This window comes from Saccopteryx bilineata, chromosome 2, assembly GCF_036850765.1.
Source record: "Saccopteryx bilineata isolate mSacBil1 chromosome 2, mSacBil1_pri_phased_curated, whole genome shotgun sequence".
In the NCBI taxonomy this organism is placed as follows: domain Eukaryota; kingdom Metazoa; phylum Chordata; class Mammalia; order Chiroptera; family Emballonuridae; genus Saccopteryx; species Saccopteryx bilineata.
Window position 1 is genome coordinate 103,504,369 of NC_089491.1, and position 20,593 is coordinate 103,524,961.

At 49.4% G+C, this 20,593-nt stretch overlaps 1 protein-coding gene across 3 annotated transcripts; it reads left to right on the plus strand.

The window, feature by feature from the left end:
* The first annotated feature begins 802 nt into the window (after positions 1–802).
* On the plus strand, positions 803–19,719 carry CDK20 (cyclin dependent kinase 20). 3 transcript variants are annotated; one of them, XM_066257557.1, is made up of 9 exons: positions 803–1,104; positions 1,548–1,661; positions 3,543–3,731; positions 3,944–4,065; positions 4,229–4,291; positions 5,057–5,180; positions 5,597–5,752; positions 18,795–18,904; positions 19,349–19,719. In XM_066257557.1, the coding sequence occupies exons 1-8, from the start codon at positions 1,030–1,032 to the stop codon at positions 18,870–18,872; spliced, it is 921 nt and encodes a 306-aa protein (XP_066113654.1). In that variant the 5' UTR covers positions 803–1,029; the 3' UTR covers positions 18,873–18,904; positions 19,349–19,719. The 3 variants fall into 3 exon arrangements, with proteins under 3 accessions (XP_066113654.1, XP_066113653.1, XP_066113655.1); XM_066257556.1 differs by lacking the exons at positions 18,795–18,904; positions 19,349–19,719 and adding an exon at positions 7,371–8,450; XM_066257558.1 differs by lacking the exons at positions 4,229–4,291; positions 5,057–5,180; positions 18,795–18,904; positions 19,349–19,719 and adding an exon at positions 7,371–8,456.
* The last annotated feature ends 874 nt before the right edge of the window (positions 19,720–20,593 follow it).

Sequence of the window (20,593 nt, forward strand, 5' to 3'; positions counted from 1 at the left end):
CTGCGCCACTGCCTGGTCAGGCGGGTATGCCACAATTTAGTCAGTCTCCTATTGATGGACATTTGTGGTGTTTCCAATATTTTGCTATTCAAACAATGTTTCATTTGATAATTTTGCAATGCCATTACACACGTGTGCTATATGTCCTTGGGGTAATTTCTGGAAGAGGGCTTGCTGAGGGTAAGGGGATTGTATTCCCACCAGCTGCTAAATCTGGAATCTTTAGCCATCCAATAAGCGAAAAGTTGTACACTGTTTTGCATATATCTTGTGTGTGAGATTGAGCATCTTTTCAGACGATAAAGAGCTACTTATTTTTTAAAATTTATTTATTGATTTGAAAGTGAAAGCGAAAGAGAGGGAGTCAGAAACATCGATCTGTTCCTGTGTGTGCCCTGCCAGGGGTCGAATAGGTAACTTCCTATTCAGGATGATGCTCGAACCAATCGAGCTATGGGGATTGGTCCAGAAGCTACTGCTGTTTTTTGTCAATATCCTTTGATAGTATGCGTTTCTTAAAATCACTCAATCCACAAATTCTTCCAAACGTTTCCTTATGAGAAGTCCTTAGACATAGGTTTCCTGAGTCTGAGTTTGCACTTTCTAAAAGTTACCTCTATATTTTGTCGTCAATAGACTATCCTTGCACTACTCAATCCGGGCCTGTCTGTCGCTTTGTCCTCGCTCACCCGCCTCCAGGTCACGCCCCCACCAGCGTCCCAGTCCCTAGCTCCGGCCACGCCCCAGGCCACGCCCTCCGCCGCGCAGCCCCGCCCAGCCACCCCGGCGTGCCTAGCGTGTCTCAGTATGTGACGCCGGGACAGTGCAGAGAAATGGGACGGTGTCGTGTCCGCTCACTGGTGCCTTCCGCCAAATGAATCGACCTGCGGCGTGCAGGCGAGGGCCTACGGGAAGGCACAGACGAGGCCTGTGCGCCGCCCCCAGCTGCACCCGGCCCCCTGGCCCGCGACGCTAGGAGGCTCCCCGGTTGCTAGGTAGCCGCGTCCGGGAGCGGGCGGAGCACGGGCTATGGACCAGTACTGCATCCTGGGCCGCATCGGGGAGGGCGCTCACGGCATCGTCTTCAAGGCCAAGCACGTGGAGGTGAGCGGGCGGTGGGGGCCACCGGGGCCTTGCCCCTTGGGGGTTCCATTTATTTCTGCTTGTGAGAGGTACCCGGTTTCCGGACTGGGGTTTGGGCCATTGCGCCGCCCCGCCCCCGTCTCCCTTCCCTTCCTGGTGTGTGCTCATTATTTGAACCCCTTTAAGGGGCGAGGGTGGGCGTCCAAGTTGTGGCAGTTGCCCATGGCCACAGTTGCAGTACCCATCACGCGAGTGTCCCCTAGTTGCGTGCAGGGGCTGCTTCTGAGCTGTTTGCACAGCCCTGCGACTTCTGGATCCCAGGCTGGCGGAGATTTCCCTCAGGATGGGGTGGGGCGCTTTCCATCCCCACGAAAGCCTCAGACCTCTGCGTGCTACCAGAGGGCGCGTTTCTGTCCTTTCGCCCACCTTTCCCGGCTGGCAGTGTCTGCATTCTGTCTGCACAGACTGGAGAGATCGTTGCCCTCAAGAAGGTGGCCCTGCGGCGGCTGGAGGATGGCATCCCCAACCAGGCCCTGCGGGAGATCAAGGCCCTGCAGGAGATCGAGGACAATCAGTATGTGAGTGAAGCTAAGGGTTCTGAGGCTCCCGCCTCACCCCTCTCCACTCTACTTCCACTCTAGGGGACACACACACACTCTGCTCTCATGTATTTCCCCACTCCTCATTTACTCCTTTTATTGTCTCCTTATTCACTAGTATTCACTCAATTATTTCATTCCCCTTTCATTCACTCTCTTGTTCATTCACTTATTTCTTTCTACTCATTCATTCATTCATTCATTCATTCACAAACTTATGCCTTATTTCTCAAAATGTTTAGTGATTTCTAATGGAAATGATAACTGCCACCTATTGCACTCCTGTTTGTTCTGTAGGGTGGGTTAACTGCTTTACCTACATTGTCCTGAGTTTTCTCTGTTACTTTCCAAGGGAGGTTTCAGGATTTACCTCTCTGAAACCAGGAGTGCAGGCTCAGCCACCAGCTCAGGGGTGCTCAGCTAGTCTGTGGAGGCTTTGACCCAGGTCTCTGGTGAGGAATCTGGACATTTTAACCTTGGGCCTCCTCTAGGCCCTACCCTGTGCTGGGCACTGGCAACACAGAGAGAAACTAGCCCTCACCTGGCTCTTGGGAAATGAAGTGTGGTAGGGAGATAGACAGAAGCTACAGGGCCCAGCTGGTGTGGTTTGTGCTGTGACAGGATGGGAGGGGCTGTGGGCACATAGAGAGGGACACTTTATACCCCTCATTCTCTTTGTGGCTCTCTCTCTCCTGTCCATGTCAGGAGTAGAGAATGTTTCTACTTTCTGGAAAGTGACAAAGGTGGGTGATACTCTGACTTGTTCCTTAATCTCTGGAGATATCCATGATATATTGGGTGACAAAGACAGGTTAAATGGTTTCATCCTGGTTTTGTATGAAAATTTATATGTGTGTATGTAAACATGTGTCTTTGTGTGCTATCTGTTATAAAGTGTGGGAGAATGTACTCTTAGGTTGACTATAGGTGGTAGGATTTTTCTTTTGTTGATTCTTTTTTTTTTTTTTTTTTGTGGCACAGACAGAGAGTCAGAGAAAGGGACAGATAGGGACAGACAGGAAGGGAGAAAGATGAGAAACATCAATTCTTCATTGTGGCTCCTTAGTTGTTCATTGATTGATTTCCCATATGTGCCTTAACCGGGGGACTAAAGCAGATCGAGAGACCCCTTGCTCGAGCCAGTGACCTTGGGTCCAAGCTGGTGAGCCTTGCTCAAACCAGATGAGCCCGCGCTCAAGCTGGTGACCTCAGGGTCTCAAGCCTGGGTCCTTCCGCATCCCAGTCCGATGCTCTATCCACTGCGCCACCATCTGGTCAGGCTGTTGTTCTTTTTTAAACACTTTTGTGTATTATCTGAATATACGGGTGTGTTTTGGTCTGTAAATAACTTTTGATGAAAGTAAAAGGGCTTGCTGACAGTGTGTGTGTGGCAGCAGTGGAGGAGGTGACAAGGTCCTGCAGCCTGTGAATCTGCAGTCCTGAGGTTCTGATTTTAAAACACTCCAGACTTCACCCTAGTCCAGGCCACTGTCACTTTTCAGCCAGCAGGACAACTACAGCAGCTTCCCCACTGTATCCTGCCCCACCGTCAAAAAATGCAGTTGACATCCATTCCCCGTGGTGTGTCCTTGCATTGAGAGCACTGTCACCATCTGCTCCCACCCACCTCCAGCCTCTCTTTTCATTTATTTTCCCTGAGTGTGGGTGGAGTGCTAGAGTAGAGACCTGTCTTTCTTTGGGGAGGGGAGCAATAAGAGGGCACCCAGTTCCTTGGTTCTAGGCTCAGATCTCGTGTCACCTCCTTTGCCTGCCTTGTCCTCTGCCGGAACAAGGGCTGGGGGTCCCAGAGAGAGCCTGAGCCTTGTGAGTCGAGTGGTTGACAGTATATCCTGCCTGCAGGTGGTGCAGCTGAAAGCCGTATTCCCACACGGGGCGGGCTTTGTGCTGGCCTTCGAGTTCATGCTGTCGGATCTGGCCGAGGTGGTGCGCCACACCCAGAGGCCGCTTGCCCAGGCACAGGTCAAGAGCTACCTGCAGATGCTACTTAAAGGTGTCTCCTTCTGCCATGCCAATAACATCGTGCATCGGGTCAGTCCCAGCCCAGGCTGGGCTGGGGGTGGGCTAGCACTTGAAGAAGACATGGCCAGATGGGGGCCAGAGGGAGTGGCCTGTGGGTAAGCCGCCCGGGATGTCGTCCTGCAGGGGATGGAGGCCTGGGCTGACCCAGATGCTTAGCTTGCCAGGCCCCCAATACCCTCTGTGGGCGTTGAAGGCACTGACGCTTCCTTTGGTGCTCTCAGGACCTGAAACCAGCCAACCTGCTCATCAGTGCCTCAGGCCAGCTCAAGATAGCCGACTTTGGCCTGGCCCGGGTCTTTTCCCCAGATGACAGCCGCCTCTACACGCACCAGGTGGCCACCAGGTAGGGAGAGCCGGTTCCCAGGCAGGACCCTGCAGTGGAAAGGATGCTACTGGCCCTCTCCAGACATTGCTCACAATGCTAGTATGGGAGCCACGGTGACGTTCTGGGACAGCCTCCTGTCAGACTGGTAACTTGACTGTGACCACCTGCCCTCCTCCCACAGATGGTACCGAGCCCCTGAGCTTCTGTATGGTGCCCGCCAGTATGACCAAGGGGTCGACCTGTGGTAAGACCTGTGCGTTGGGCAAAGGGCTGATGTGGGTCATGGAGTCACCTTTTCCTCCTAAGCATTGGGGTTTCTAAGCTGTTTGGGAGTGTTTTCTGCTGTTACTCTAGGTTGCCTTGGAGTGTTTTCCCCAGTTAAGGTACCTCTGAGGAATTTGGGATCAGTGTTCTCTATCACATTTTTGAGCTGGATGGGGGTTGGGTGGGATTGGAGTGGTTGTCCCAGTGGGAAGCTTCTGGGTGGAGATGGGGAAGGTGGTCTGAGGTGGGGAGCGTCCAGCTGCTATCCAGCAGATTATAACACAGGGTGCAATGTCCCTGAGCTATCCAGAAACCTGGGTCCTTGGATATAAAGGCTCTGAGGCTTTATTTGGGGGAGGATAGTTCGTACATGCCTAAGAATTTAAGATCTGGGGGCTGTTGCAGAGGTCTGCCCCAGAATGTGAGGAGGTGGCTCTGCGTCCCAGAGTGGGAGACTGGGCAGGGTCAGGACTGTTGAGTGGCGGTGTGTTCCAGAGTCGAGACTGAGAGATGCTTGGAAAGGGGGATATGCTCTGTGTTCTAGGCTTGAGGTTTTAATTGTTTGGGGGGGTTTGTATTCTTGCCTGTGAACCCTCAAGGCTACTTTGTGGGTGCATAGATCCCATTGTGAACGGTAGGTGCTGGTATGAGTAGACCTGTGTGCATGGTGTGAGGCGATGGAGCTGGTGTGGGGAGATCGGTGTCCATGGTGTGAGTCTGAGCTGTTTGGCTTCTATATCTGCAGGGCTGTGGGCTGCATCCTGGGGGAGCTGTTGAATGGATCTCCGCTTTTCCCTGGGGAGAATGACATCGAACAGCTTTGCTGTGTACTTCGCATCTTGGGCACCCCTAGCCCTCAAGTCTGGCCGGTTTGCAGGGGCCCTCGGTGGGGAGGAGTAGGAGAGATATCCTCTGTTCCCTCCCACTGCTGGTGATCCCTATGTCTTATACTTCCTCTCTTGTGGCCCCATGCCTCCCTGGAATCCCAGACCACTGTCCTTCCCTGCCATGCTGGAGGCAGAAAGGCCAGGTCTTGTCCACTGTCCCTTCCTGTCTGCCCCCAGCACACTGCGGTTGTCACCAGGCTGGGGATGGAGCCGGTGCCTGGGAGGGTGGGGGCCTGAGGACTGAGTGAGTGTGTGAAGACATGAGTGGTGGGTTGAGAATGGGCACTTGGATGGGGCAGCAGGCTGTGAATCTGAGCAGGTGGGCAACAGGGAGTGAGAGCCAACAACCGAGGGAGCTGGAGGGCAGTGCTGGCCCTCAGGCACCTCCTTCTCCTCAGGAGGTCACAGAGCTGCCTGACTACAACAAGATCTCCTTCAAGGAGCAGGCACCCGTGCCCCTGGGAGAGGTGCTGCCGGATGCCTCTCCCCAGGCCTTGGACCTGCTGGGGCAGTTCCTCCTCTACCCTCCACGCCAGCGCATTGCAGCCTCTCAGGTAGGGTGAGCCCCATCACCCTGATCCTCCTCACTCATGCTCCTGTGACCCAGAAGGTCAAGGTCCCCTTAAAACAGTGGGTTCTAAGGTTTCAACCTTTTTACACTTGGGGACTGGTGAGGATAGGAGAATTAGTTCAGGGACCGCTAAGGCAGAAATCACCCTGAGCATAAGTGAATTTGACTAAGACCATTGGGTCTATAATCTCCATACAATATCAGGGTGGTTAACTCATTATGAACTGGCATGAAATTTATGGTGGACCAGTCTGCGGAAGGCAGTTGAAAAACAGGGTCTTAGAACATGTGATGGGGGTTTGGAGCCACTCTGCCTCTCCTGAGAAGACCCCAGAGGGGCTGGGGGTGGGAAGGGTGGCCTGTTAGAGAGCGTGCCTTCCTCACATGAAAGCACACCTCCAGTGACTGGTGACTCACTTCTTCATTTCTTCATTCCTTCAGCAAGTGTTTACTCAGCATTGGCATATGCCAGGCACTGCTCTGGGCCCTGGCCTAGAGCGAACAAGCGGTCATGGCCCTGTCCTTGTGAGGTCCCTACCTTGTGGTGAGGCAGGGCATCCAGGCTGTGGGAGTTGGAGGATTCCTGGAGGAGGACAGGTTTAGTCATGGGAGGTGCTTTCCCAAGAGAGATGCTGAACAGAGGCCTAGAGAGGAGGGGATCTAGGAGGATGGGCTGTGACAAGGAGGCAGGGAAGGAAGGGAGGACCATGGGCTGGGCTCGTGGTGTCAGGGTCTCGGCAAGGAGGCAGGGAAGGAAGGGAGGACCATGGGCTGGGCTCGTGGTGTCAGGGTCTCGGCAAGGAGGCAGGGAAGGAAGGGAGGACCATGGGCTGGGCTTGTGGTGTCAGGGTCTCGGTCGGGTGTGCCACTCTCCCCTCCCCATCCTTGGCACTAGCAGTGTGTGTTCATGCACCTGGTGAGCGCCATGTCTGCAGTGCCTTCAAAGCATACTGAGACCAACTTACCACTTCTCAGCCCCTGCTTTTGCCACCAGTCTAAGGCACTGCCCACATTGCCTCCTGGAGGCTTCTCCTCCTGCCCACTCAGGGTCTGCTCCCACCTGGCAGAGAGCGTGACCTTGTCCAGACAGGCCAGCACACCCTCTGCAGGGCCCTCCTGTCACTCCCTCAGAGGAGAAGCCTAGGTTCTTGTAGCCCACAAGTGTCACACACTCAGGGCTGTCACCTATGACCCTGCCTGTTCCTATTCCCCTCAGTCATCCCCCTATGGCCCCAGGGCTCCCTTCATGTCCTGGCGTCTGTGCGCTTCTGTCCCTCGGTCTTGCTTGCTTGATTCTCCTGTCTGCTCAAATGCTTCCTCTCAGGGGGCCTCCTCTCACCACTTCAGGCCTGCAGCCTCTTAATCTGATGCACTGTCTTTCTTACTGTTTATTTACTGCCCCCCACCTCTGGCTACTGGAAGGGTCTGTGCACCGCTGCACTCCCAGCCTCTGGAGCAGTGCTCAGTCAGCTGAGCGGATACACAGATGAAGGAATGAGCCTCCGCAGGGCAGCCCTCGGTCTCCCCTCAGGGAAGCGAGCTGAGGCTGGGACGGGGAGATGATTGGTTTCTTTATGCTGTTCCTTGTTTGCCACCCCCAGGCCCTCCTGCACCAATACTTCTTCACAGCTCCCCTGCCTGCCCACCCTTCGGAGCTGCCAATTCCCCAGCGCCCAGGGGGACTGGCCCCCAAGGCCCACCCAGGGCCCCCCAGCGTCCATGACTTCCATGTGGACCGGCCCCTCGAGGAGTTGCTGTTGAACCCGGAGCTGATTTGGCCCTTCATCCCTAAGGGCTGAGATGCTGCGCCAGGCCCACTCTGGCCTTTTGTTCCTCTGCTCCAGCCTTACGCAACCTCCCATGGCCACATTGCAGCCACACTGCAGCCACACTGGACTCACTCCATACCTGGTCCTAACTCAGCCAGGCGATGAGGATGTCCAAGCCCAGAAGGAGACCTGTGGCTGTGCCCTCCGCCTTCCATCTGTGTGCTGCTGACTTACCTATCAGATAGAGACAGGGAGCCCACTTCTGTGGCCATCGTGGTGCTGCTGCTCCAGGCGCTGCCTGTCTGGGCAGGGACAGTCGTGGTGGAGTCACCTGTGGGAGCACAGAGCAAGATGTCCTCAATTCCAAAGCCCACATGGGGAGGGAGGTTTGGTTTGCTTTTCTTCTCAGAGATATTAAACACCAGTTTTGAGATTTATTATAAAAAACTCCAAGTTGTTCTGCCTGGTGTCTACCCCTCTTCTAATCCTATCAAGGAAGTGGCTGAGGTGGCATTATTTCCTGGTCCTCACTTCTTTGTGGTCACTGAGAAAGCAGCCCCAACCATGACTACACTAGTCTTGAGGGCTTCTTAGGGGTTTCATATAACAGAGCTCCTCATTTGGACAGGAAGTGGCAAAAGTTAAGGCTCAGGGATGGCTCAGGTTGTGGATCAAACCCCTTAATCTGGTGTTCAGACATCTCCACCCTTCAGAGAAGGGTGAGCCAGGAATGTGCTATCTTCCTACTTAGAGATACTGAACAAATAAGGAGACAGGCATTCCTGAAACTCATTTATTAATTCAGTAAATCCCAATACAATTCCATCTTGCTCTAGTTTTTCTTATTTAAATTGATAAGACAATTGTAAAATATACACGGAGATGAAAGGGTTGACAGGAGGCAGAAACGAGAAGAAAGATGATGAAAGGACTTAGCCTGTTAGATACCAAGACTTATCCTAAGGCTGTAATAATTGAGACACTGCTTTTAGAGGAAATGCAAAACACAGTAAACTCTGGTTATTTTTAGGGGAAAGTCTGACCATCTTCTGTTTCTTTAAAGATGTTTTTTGGGATCTGGCCTTTACCTGTTTCTCTAGCCACATGTATAGACTCTGAGTGCTAATCTAGCTCATTCCTGGGAGCTCTCATCTCCACATAAATGGGAGCTTGTACCCACACCTTTGACCATTGACTCACAACCAAACCCATTCACAGAAGACCCTAAACCTTAACTTACCATGACCTTGACCTTCACTCAGACCTGAACCTGACCCTTACTCATCACCTCGACCCTGACATACACACTCAACTTCACTCAATTCTTTGTCATACCCTGACCCACCCATACCTGACCTTGATCTTGGCAGAACCTTACCTTCACCATACTCAGACTCCACTTGACCTAGAACTTAACATTGTCCGGGAACTTGGTCATCACTTTCACCTTAACACTTGACCCTCTAGTTGACAGTTATACTTTGATTCTTATCATGATTCTGATGGTGTCCATTAACATGGCTGTCATACTTATCCTGACCTTGACTTACCCTTGACAATGACAATTTGTCACACTGGTCATGACTCGGAACACTATCATGAATCAGACTCTCACCACCTTAAATCTAATTACGACCCTCAATTTCACTCTATGCCTAGAGCAGTGGTCAGTAAACTCATTAATTAACAGAGCCAAATATCAACGGTATAACGATTGAAATTTCTTTTGAGAGCCAAATTTTTTAAACTTAAACTATACAGGTAGGTACATTCCTTATCGATGTAGCGCCTGCACGTGGTATTTTGTGGAAGAGCCACACTCAAGGGGCCAAAGAGCTGCATGTGGCTCATGAGCCGCAGTTTGCCAACCAGGGGCCTAGATTGAATCTTCAGTTTAACAAGGACCATCATACTGGCTCACCCTAACCCTGGTCTAGAGCCTGACTTTGAACCACACAACACATTCAAGCTGAAACTAGTCTGGACTCTAAGCCTTACCATGACCCTGATCCTGACTCTGACCTTGACCTGACCTCAGTTTCACCCTAGTCTTGATCCTCATCCTAACACTGACCTTCAAGCAGAACTTGGACTCACACTTGGCTCTTTTATTGACACCCTAACCCCATTATGACCTTGAACCTTGATCCTGAAATCAAATTTGACACTGACATTGACTATTATTAGGGTGACCCTGATCATCAGCCTGGTCAGTGCTCACATCTTGACCTTTCCTTGGCCTTGAACCTGATTGGACTATAACTCTGACCCTTTGTGGTAGGTATTCCTAATGGGCACCCCCAAAGATGTCCATGTTCTAATCTATGAATATATTGCTTTACATAGTAAAAGGGACTTTGCAGATGTGATTAAGGGTACAGACCTTGAGATGGAAAGAGTATGCTGGATTATCCAGGTGCATGTATGTGCAAGAGAGAGATGTGGAGGTGGGAGGTCATAACTCTCTACAACAATAGAAAATGAACCCTACCTTGATTTAATTGACCTTGACAATGAATATTATGCTCACCTGAACTGACTTGAACATGACACCCTATCCTTACACTGATTTGGACCCTTTACCTGACACTGACCCTAATCCCAAATATCTTCACCCTGACCTTGACCCTGAATCCTACACAGAATTGGACATTCACTGAAAACCAAAGTGCAATTCTCAATTTTACCCTGACAACCACCCTGACCTTCATCCTCTCACTGATTTCTAACGGGTCCTCAACCTGACCCTGATCCTGACCTTGATCAGCACTCTCAAATTGATCTTGAACTTAACCCTGGTCCTAAAATTTCCCTTACACTGATTTTGCCCTTGAACCTGATTCCGACACTGACCACTGCATTGACCTTTCTCTCATCGTGACCCTTGATCTGATACGGAATTTTACTTGAACTAGACACTCACCCTCACTCTGTCCCTGACCTTATTTTCATCTTGACTATGATTCTGACCTGCTAGGACCTTGAACTTGATTGTGATCCTTACCCTTACTGTTAGGCCGGCCGGTGATGTGGATTATGAAAGAATTCACAAAGCATGGAAAGGCTGAAATAAAGTTTATTACTTTCTAAGCATGGAAAGGGCCAGGTAACAGGAGAATAGTAGTAGCTGGAGTGAGGCAGGGAGTTGGCCTTTATTGGTGTTTTTTTTTTTATATTTCTTACATCTTTTTTTTTTAAAGACTTTATTTATTCGTTCATTTTAGAGAGGAGAGAGAGAGAGAGAGAGAGAGAGAGAGAGAGAGAGAAGGGAGGAGCAGGAAGCATCAACTCCCATATGTGCCTTGACCAGGCAAGCCCAGGGTTTTGAACCAGCGACCTCAGCGTTCCAGGTCAATGCTTTATCCACTGTGCCACCACAGGTCAGGCCCTTTATTGGGTTTTTAAGGGCATTGTGGTTATTGGCACAAGGCAGCTGGGCATGGGAGGGTAGTTTGTTTCTTGGTTGTCCAGCTGCAGATAAGTATTAAAATTATCTTGAGTGAGGGCAGCTGTCTTGCCAGCTGGAGGCAGCTTAGCTTACACCTTCCATGCCTTAAAACTATGTTGGGAGATTAAGTTAGGAATAAGGGATGGTCTTTTTGGCTTTCTGTCTTTCACTTACACTAGCTGATCTGAACTTGGCCAGGGCCAGGACCAAGTCCAGAGTGAGATTCAGGGTCAGGGCCCAAAGCAAGGGTGAGGACCAGATTAGAGGCCGTGGTGAGGAAGGTGACCGATTTAGTTAGGGCTAGGGTCTGGGCAAATGCCAGTGCCAAACTAAGAAAGAGGATAAGGGTCATTGTGAAGGTGAGTATCAGGGCGAGGGTGAAGTTCCATGTGAGGGTGAGTGTCAGGATCAGGGTTAGGTGAGGGTAGGAGTGGGTGACAGATCTATTATGACCCTGGTAGGTAGGGACTAGGGTGACGATCAGGGCAAGGTTGAGGAAGAGGGTCAGGGTGAAGGCCAGGTATGAAACAGGTGAGCGGTACAAGTCAAAGGCTCGTTTCAGAGGGGAGGGGTGAGGTTGAAATGGAAGAAACTGGCTATATACTTTGTCCAGGGCGAGGCCAAGAGGCAGGGCCAACACCAGGGCAAGGGCTCTGTAATTGCCGACTCACGGCGACTGTGAGGTCCAGTAAGAGTCAGTGCAAGGGTGAATTGTCAATAGATGGAAGTGGGTGAGGGTATGGAGGAGTGTCAGGATGAGGATCAGGGCAAAGGCGAGGTCCAAAGGTGAGGTCGGAGGGAAATCCAAGGCCAGAGAGGAGCAGGCTCGAAGGTATATAGGACAGCCCAAGCGCAGCGCGAAAAGCGAGTCCTAAATGCGGGACCGGAGAAAGGTGGGCTGGGCGCGGATTGTCCTGCAGGGCGGAAGCGCGGCGGGCTGGGCGGAGACTGGCTGGCGGGAAGGAAGCGAGGAGAAGGCGTGGCGAGACTGGGGCAGCGGACGTGTTGGGGCCTCAGCTAGGTAACCCTGAGCTGCTGCAAGTGTTCTCCTTCTTGGAGGCCGAGACCTGTTCTTTGTGCCCGGGGGGACAAGGCAGCGCCCTCCGCCGCAGGAAGGGCTGCGGACATGACCACTGGGCTACAGGGTGGCCCTTTTCTGGGCCCGGTTCCCCATCTGGGAGGGAGCTTTCCGCAGCCTTGAACCCGTGACCCACAGAGGGCGCTCCCTGCCCTTAAGGTGGTGACTCCCGCGGCCTCCGGAGGGGGTCGCTTCGGACGGCCCCGCCCGCTGCATCCAGAGCGCCTGCGCGCTATACGCCCGGCCCTGGCAACTCTATGCCGCTGCTATCCCATCAGGGTTCACTACTGAGATAAATTTCTCCCTTCTGGAATATTCTGGAATGTCCCTCGCTGCGTCTGCCTGGAGTGCCGCTCCCCTTTGGCGACCTGCCTCTGTGTCCTCTCAGCTGCCGCATCGCGGGGCTGTGCTGAGGTCCTAGGGAGCGCCCTAGTGCCGTCAGGGCTGGTCACTGCCTGGGCGCTCAGCGCTTCCTTCTGGGCGCTGGGCACAAATGCGCACCTGTACCGAAGAGCTTGTCTGTGGGTGTGTTTGTTTAGAGGCTGCCCCCATCCCTCCCCACTCCAGCCACTCGTTCCTAGAGCAGGCATATTCTTGATGTATGACATTTTAGTGTGCTCTCAGTATTTGTTGAGTAAAAATTTCTTTTAAAATAATTGATATTATTTTGTTACAAAAAGATTAATACACAGATATTTACCTGAGTTTTGAAATTATAATTTTAAAATGTCAAGTAAAATACTAGGGATAAACCCCATTTTACCACTAAGCTCAGTAAGTGCTTTGTCCAGGGTCACCCAGGTGGTCCCACACAGGGATGGAATTGGATCCCTGGCTACTTTCGGCAGCAGTTAACCAAACAGCAAAATACAGCCCCTCACAGTGGCGGGCAATCTGCAACCTACCTGAGCCAAACCCACTTGTGGCTTTACATAGACTATACACAAGGGCAACAAGTGTTCACACACTAATCAGGCGAAGTACAAGCAAGCAAGCCTAACACAGCTGTTTTCCTAACAATGCTCCACTGGTCAGGAATGATAGGCTTTATATCTTTTATAGCACCAACTTCTCCAGGTCCTAGTTTCCTGCTGGGTAAAATGAGGTCAGTGTCCTGCTTTAGGGTGTATGGTTAATGTTGGGATCTAAGGGAGAGATCCTTAAAGGTGGGTAGGATCTATTTTGCAGATTTTGTTATGTGGTTTTTTTTTTTGTATTTTTCTGAAGCTGGAAACAGGGAGAGACAGACTCCCGCATGCGCCCGACCGGGATCCACCCGTCACGCCCACCAGGGGGCGACACTCTGCCCACCAGGGGGCGATGCTCTGCCCCTCCGGGGCATTGCTCTGTTGAGACCAGAGCCACTCTAGCGCCTGGGGCAGAGGCCAAGGAGCCATCCCCAGCGCCCGGGCCATCTTTGCTCCAATGGAGCCTCGGCTGCGGGAGGGGAAGAGAGAGACAGAGAGGAAGGAGAGGGGGGAGGTGTGGAGAAGCAGATGGGCGCTTCTCCTGTGTGCCCTGGCCGGGAATCGAACCCAGGACTTATGCACGCCAGGCCGACGCTCTACCACTGAGACAACCGGCCAGGGCTATTTTGCAAGTTTTATCAGTGGTTTTCAACCTTTTCACACTTGGGGACCATTGTAAAAAGAATTATTTTGGGGACCACCAAGGCAGAAATCACCTAGAGCAGGGGTCCCCAAACTTTTTACATAGGGGGCCAGTTCACTGTCCCTCAGACCGCTGGAGGGCCAGACTATAAAAAAAAACTATGAACAAATCCCTATGCACAATGCACATATCTTTTTTTAAAGTAAAAAAACAAAATGAGAACAAATACAATATCTAAAATAAAGAACAAGTAAATTTAAATCAACAAACTGACCAGTATTTCAATCGGAACTATGCTCCTCTCACCGACCACCAATGAAAGAGGTGCCCCTATCGGAAGTGTGGTGGGGGCCGGATAAATGGCCTCAGGGAGCCGCTTGCGGCCCGCGGGCCGTAGTTAGAGGACCCCTGACCTAGAGCCTAAGTGAATTTGACTAAGATATTTGGGCTTGTAATCTTCATATGTCATCAAGGTGGTTAACTCTTTTGCGGGACCTGCACAAAATTTTTGGCAGACCCTGTCCATTGCCCTATAGTTGAAAAACACACTGGATTGTATTACAAATTATAATTCTATATACTATATAAGAAGTAAGACCTCAGTTACATTTTGAACTGGGAACTACAGAAAAGGGAAGTGAGTAAATTTTCTTGAATGGTTTGATTTTGCAAAACATAAACGTTACATTCCTACTAGCCAAAAAAACTCCTTAAGGGCAGAAAACTTTGGTCAGCTGAGCAAAGGCAATGGAAACAGGAGCCTGGGGTAAGATAGGATGGTCATTGTGTCTGTCAGGGCTTGGAAAGTCACATTTCTGGGATAGGACCCTGGGAGGCAGCCATGTTAGGCTTGCTCGCGGGATTACCAGCTGCAAGCACTTTGCTTGATTAGTGTGTGAGCACGTGGCAGAGGCATGTGTGCACGGCCGATATAAGGCTATGGGTGCTTGCGCTCAAGAGAGATGAGAGATGGGGGGATACAGATGCGTGGATTGCCTGCCTGCCACTGAGGGGCCATTTTGCTGTTTGTTTGCCTGAAAAGCAGTTTCCCCTGCCTGTGTGCTTGTCTGCAGTTGTGAGACTCTGTTAAACAGAATGACCCAACCTTTTCTGGCTCCATAGTTTTTCTACTGTCTGCTCGAATGCAATGTGAATCTGCCTGGCCTTGGCCACCAGCATTACACAGAGATATTTCTCCCAATTATTATTATTATTATTTTGTGTGTGACAGAGATAGAGAGAGACAGAGAGAGGGACAGACAGACAGGAAGGGAGAGAGATGAGAAGCATCAATTCTTTGTGTGGCACTTAGTTGTTCATTGATTGCTTTCTCATATGTGCCTTGACTGGGGGGCTCCAGCCAAGCCAGTGACTCCTTGCTCAAACTAGTGACCTTGGGTTCAAGATAGCGACCTTGGGCTTCAAGCTAGTGACCTTTGGGCTCAAGCCAGTGACCATGGGGCCATGTCTATGATCCCATGCTCAAGCCAATGACCTGAGGCTCAAGCTGGTAAGCCTGTGCTCAAGCCGAATGAGTCCGTGCTCAAGCCGGTGACTCAGAGTTTCAAACCTGGGTCCTCTGCATCCCAGTCAGACACTCTATCCACTGCAGCACCGCCTGGTCAAGCATTTCTCCCAATTCTTAACTGTCACAGATGTGTGTGGGCTAGCCATTTTATGTCTCTTCTCCTCTTTTCAGTTTCAACTTAGTTTCTTTTTACTAGCTATAGGAGTTCTAACTAGTCTTCAGGTAATTTCCAGGGCTAGCAGTTGTATAATTTAGTTGTAATTTTGATGTAATCATGTAAGGAGGCAAACAAACTTGTTTCTTGCTTTGTCATCTTGACCAGAAGAACAACATTATTTATTAAACAGATACTATGCCTCACACTTCTAGAGGCTGGAAATCCAAGATCAAGGTGCCAGCAAGCAGACTTTAGGTTTATAAATTTCTTTCATATTTTTTGACTCTTTTCTGTGCTACATTTTACCTAATTTGGTACACTGACCTTCCATATCATGCATTTTTCCTTTTGCAGTCTCTTATCTACTCTTTTACCCATTCACATTCATATACATGCATTTGGTGTTTGTACATTCAATTTCATATGTTATCAAATATATTCAATTTCAGTCATCAAGATTTAATAAATAATATTTACTTTATTCAGAACATTCTTTTTTTGAGAGAGAGAGAGAGAGAGACATCAATTCATAGTTGCTTTCACTTTAGTTGTGCATTGATTGCTTCCTGTATGTGCCTTGACTAGGCCATGCCAGTGCCCCCTTGTTCAAGCCAGTGATCTTGGGCTTTTTCAAGCTGGCAACCTTTGCTCTTAAGCTGGTGAGTTTGGGGATCATATAGATCAGTGGTCCCCAACCTTTTTTGGGTCATGGACCGGTTTTAGGGTGGGACGGATAAATGTATCACGTGACCGAGACAAGCGTCAAGAGTGAGTCTTAGATAGAAGTAACAGAGAGAATCTGGTCATTTTAAAAAAATAAAACATTGTTCAGACTTAAATATAAATAAAATGGAAATAATGTAAGTTATTTATTCTTTCTCTGCAGACCGGTACCAAATGGCCCACAGACCGGTACCGGTCCACGGCCGGCGGTTGGGGACCACTGGTCTAACTGAATTACTTACTTGCATTGCCAATTTTTTATCCACAAGAACAAGACAATTTTGTGGTAAAAAGAATAATACTTTAAAAAATGATGCTTGATAACTGGATAGCTACATGATAAAGAAAGAAATAGACTAGCACCTTCAAATAACAAAATTGTTCACAGACTACATGTAATTGCTAAAAAATTAAAATCCTTAGACGACATAAGAAAATCATTGCAATTTTTCATTAGGAGGTATCTTAGATATGTTATAAGTTATTAAAAAAATAAATATATAAATTGAATTGATCAAAATAGAAATTTTTAGACTTAATTTTCATGCACCAATAATGGATTGTCATAAAGGGAACTAAAAAAATATTTACAATGACATGAAAAAAATCTTAAATTAAATTTAAACAAGGATGTAAAAACTGTATTTGAAAAATTATAAGACACTGAAAAAGAAGTTGGAGAAGTAGAAATAAGTGAAAGAATATACCATTTTATGGCCAGGAATAAGTAACATGATTAAATTGTCCATACTTCCCAAAGACATATTCAATGCAATTTCTATCAAAAAGGAAATGGCATATTTTACACAACTAGAACAAATTCACCACAAATTTATAGGGAATCACCAAAGACCGCAAATAGCCTCAGCAATCTTGAGAAAGAACAAAGTTGATGGTATAACACTACCTGATATCAAACTATAGTAATCAAAACAGCATGGTGTAACATAAAAACAAACATATAGATCAATGGAACAGTATAAACCCACTTTTGTCTATATGATCAATTAATATTTGACAAAGGTGGGTAGGACATACCCAAAGTTATAAACGTTGTATTCAATAAATGGTGTTGAGAAAACTGGACAGGCACATGCAAAAGAAGAAATCTAGGCTACTTCAGTACACAATAATTAACTCCAAATGGATTAAAAGTCTTAATTGTAAGACTTGAAAGCATAAATTTCTAAATGAAAACATAGGCAGTACAATCGCAGATATTTGTCTCAGTAATGTATTTTTTCTGAAATATTTTTTGCTGCTTAGTGTAGTGAGGTCACTGATTTTTCCAGGAAGTGAATTCACGCCTGACCAGGCAATGGAACAGTGCATAGGTCAGACTGGGACGCAAAGGACCCAGGTTCGAAACCCTGAGGTTTCCAGTTTGAGCTTTGCTCATCTGGATTGAGCAAGGCTCACCAGCTTGAGCAAGGGGTCACTCGGTCTGCTGTAGCTCCCATGTCAAGGCACATATAAGAAGTCAATCAATGAACAAGTAAGGTACTGCAGCAAAGATTGATGCTTCTCATCTCTCTTCCTTTCTGTCTGTCTCTATCTGTCCCTCTCTTTGTCTCAGTCACCAAAAAAAAAAAAATAAAAAAAAGAAGAAGAAGAAAAAGAGAAGGAAGGGAATTCACTGCTCTTGTCTGAAAAAACCTTCTGGGTAGAAGACCCAGGGTTGATCTCATAATCTGACAATAGAGCCGAACTCAACTTGGACCCTGGTAAACAAGCAACAACAATATAAAACAGCCCCTTCCCAGCTAACTTCACTGGACACACTGGCAGAGACTAGATGTTCTCCTGCTTTTTTTCAGCATCAGGAGGCCACAGCCTCAAAAGAGACAGAAGTGATAGTATGTTTTGCCAAGGCTGCCGATGGTCTGGGCTCAGGCCAGACACCTGGGGCCCTTTTCAGGCCGGGACCCAAGGTAACACAAGGGGGCCCAGGGTGGTTTTGTTCAGGCCGAGCCACCACTCTGATCCCATCTGAGCAGCCCTATGTCCCGTATGTGTGTGTATCTCTGTGTGTGTGTGTGTGTGCGCGTACGCACGTGCGTGCTTTAAAGGTTCATGTGGGGAAGTTCTGCCCCAAACAGAAACAGGCTGAGGAGAGATCAGAAGGTGGGTTTGTCACATTCAAACCCCAGGTCAGGGCTTGCTGGATTGACTTGGAGTGTGGGTGAGGCCCTCTGCCAGAAGTTCATCCTGAGCCCTGAAGGAGAATCTTATTTATTTATTTATTTTTTACAGAGACAGAGAGAGAGAGAGAGTCAGAGAGATGGATAGATAGGAACAGACAGACAGGAACAGAGAGAAATGAGCAGTATCAATCATCAGTTTTTTGTTGCGACACCTTAGTTGTTCATTGATTGCTTTCTCATATGTGCCTTGACAGTGGGCCTTCAGCAGACTGAGTGACCCCTTGCTCGACCAGCGACCTTGGGTCCAAGCTGGTGAGCTTTGCTCAAACCAGATGAGCCCGCACTCAAGCAGGTGAGCTCGGGGTCTCGAACCTGGGTCCTCCGCATCCCAGTTTGACACACTATTCACTGCTCAGGCTGGAGGAGAATCTTATTTCACCTGGGAGATGATCTGTGCAGACACAGGCCTGGGCATTATTCAGGAGCAGAAGGTCCAGTGGGCAGAAGCAGCAGTGGCTACAACAGGGCAAGGCTTGGCGTCTCTAGACTCACTGCTGGTCATTGCAGAGCTCAACCCACAACATGGAAGAGCGGCAGGCTGCTGGTGGAGAGACCCACCCGTTTCCACCAGTTATGGGCAACTGAGCCACAGAACCGAGGTCCAGAGCAGGCTCAAAGTGAGTGTGGCCACTTGGGGGTTTGGGGATCTAGGGCCCCTGGATGGCCAGAGAAGTACTTCTCCCCGGAAGCAACACAGTATCCCACTGCAGCACATAATTTCAGACATGATATTGGGAGCACGATGCCCAAGTCCAGAAATTGGCCAGGAGGACCTGGTGGCCAAGGAGGCAGAACCCACAGGTGTGATTGTGGGGGAGGTGGGGTATGGTGGGGGGTGGGGATGTATGTGAACTGATGAGGAGGGGTTACCAGACACACAGGGAGCATCCTAAGAGGCTGGCCAGGAGCATATAGGACTCAGACCACCCTTCTGCAGGACTGTGGGCCGGTAGGACATCCTGGGGTAGGTCCCGTGCTGTGGCTTCTGAGGAAGGCTCTGGCTGTGTTGTCTTTCGGGGGCACATGGGAATGCACATGGGGGATCTTTGCTCCTCTCACAGCTCCAGCACCAGCCCAGGAGACGGAGCCGGCAGCTTCCACCTCCTCAGAAGAGCCAGACACAAGGGAGGGCCTATCGGCCGCTCCAGACCTGGAGGGGTGTCGCCTCCAGTAGTCACTCCAGCTGCAGCTCTGGAGTCAGGTGGCCTGTGCAGCATCTGCCGAGTTACCCGAGGCCCCGCCACCGCCGACTGAAGAGCCCTCTGCAGAACCTGCCCTGGTTCCTGCCACAGAGCACCTGCTTCTGGACCACACACCAGGGCTACCTCTAGAGCCATCTGCTCTCGAACCTGCATCCTCTCATCAAAAGAATTGGTTTTATCCCCACTCTGTGACCATTCTCTTCACTTTTCTTTCATTGTGATGTTTTCCTTTCCTCCTTGGAAATAGGAACTGCACCAAATATTTTAAAATCTTGTACAAATTAGAACAAGAAAAGTGAAAAATGAGTAATGATCCGGGTTCTACCACAGGGAGCTTTGGAAATTCTGATGTGGAGTCACAGAAAATGCCAGCAACTCTGACCGGCAGCGTCCACCCCTAGAGAAATAAGGGTTTGGAAGAACACATGCCCAGGAATCCTACTGGCCAGACACCCACAGGTGCACACGCTCACACATGTGAACACACACAGGCACCCACCAATGCACACATGGGTGCGAGAAAACAGAAGCACACACGTGCACATGCCCACACTGTGTACAGAATCCTGGAAAGAACAGACATGGTGAGCCCCCCGTATCAGGGCTCTCCTCCCGGGAAGGACTTTGTTCCTTATTTGTTTCTGAATTCCTTTAGAAATCAATATGGTACTATAACTAACCTTTATTTCCTTGTCATAAATTCTTTAACAATAAAAACTAAATAATGTACTTTATAGATGAAAGATACACAGATAACACTGGACATATAACTTTAATATATAATTTAGAACCGGCCCAGTCACACATGCATTATAACAAATTAGACATCACAAGGAGAAGGTCAGAGATTGATGTCTCCACCCCACAGGTGAGCATCATGAGCGGCTTGGTTATCTCTCAGGGTCCGCCCTTCTCACTCGGTTTGTTTTGTCTGTGTTTCACTCAGACTGATTTTCATATATGACTCTCTGCCAGCTGAAATCACATGGTCGTGCTCTAAGAAGTGGGATCATGGATTCAGATGTTGGGCCACATGTCTCATGTGAGAGGACCCCTGAGCTCTTTTTCTGTCAACACGTGGAGCCCCCTGCCCCAACTCTAGTT

Excerpts from the sequence above, each read along its gene's own strand:
- CDK20 (XM_066257556.1), top strand. The coding sequence starts at position 1,030 with ATGGACCAGTACTGCATCCTGGGCCGCATCGGGGAGGGCGCTCACGGC. Across the intron at positions 1,105-1,547 it reads TCAAGGCCAAGCACGTGGAG|ACTGGAGAGATCGTTGCCCT; the intron begins GTGAGCGGGCGG and ends CTGTCTGCACAG. Across the intron at positions 4,066-4,228 it reads ACGCACCAGGTGGCCACCAG|ATGGTACCGAGCCCCTGAGC; the intron begins GTAGGGAGAGCC and ends CTCCTCCCACAG.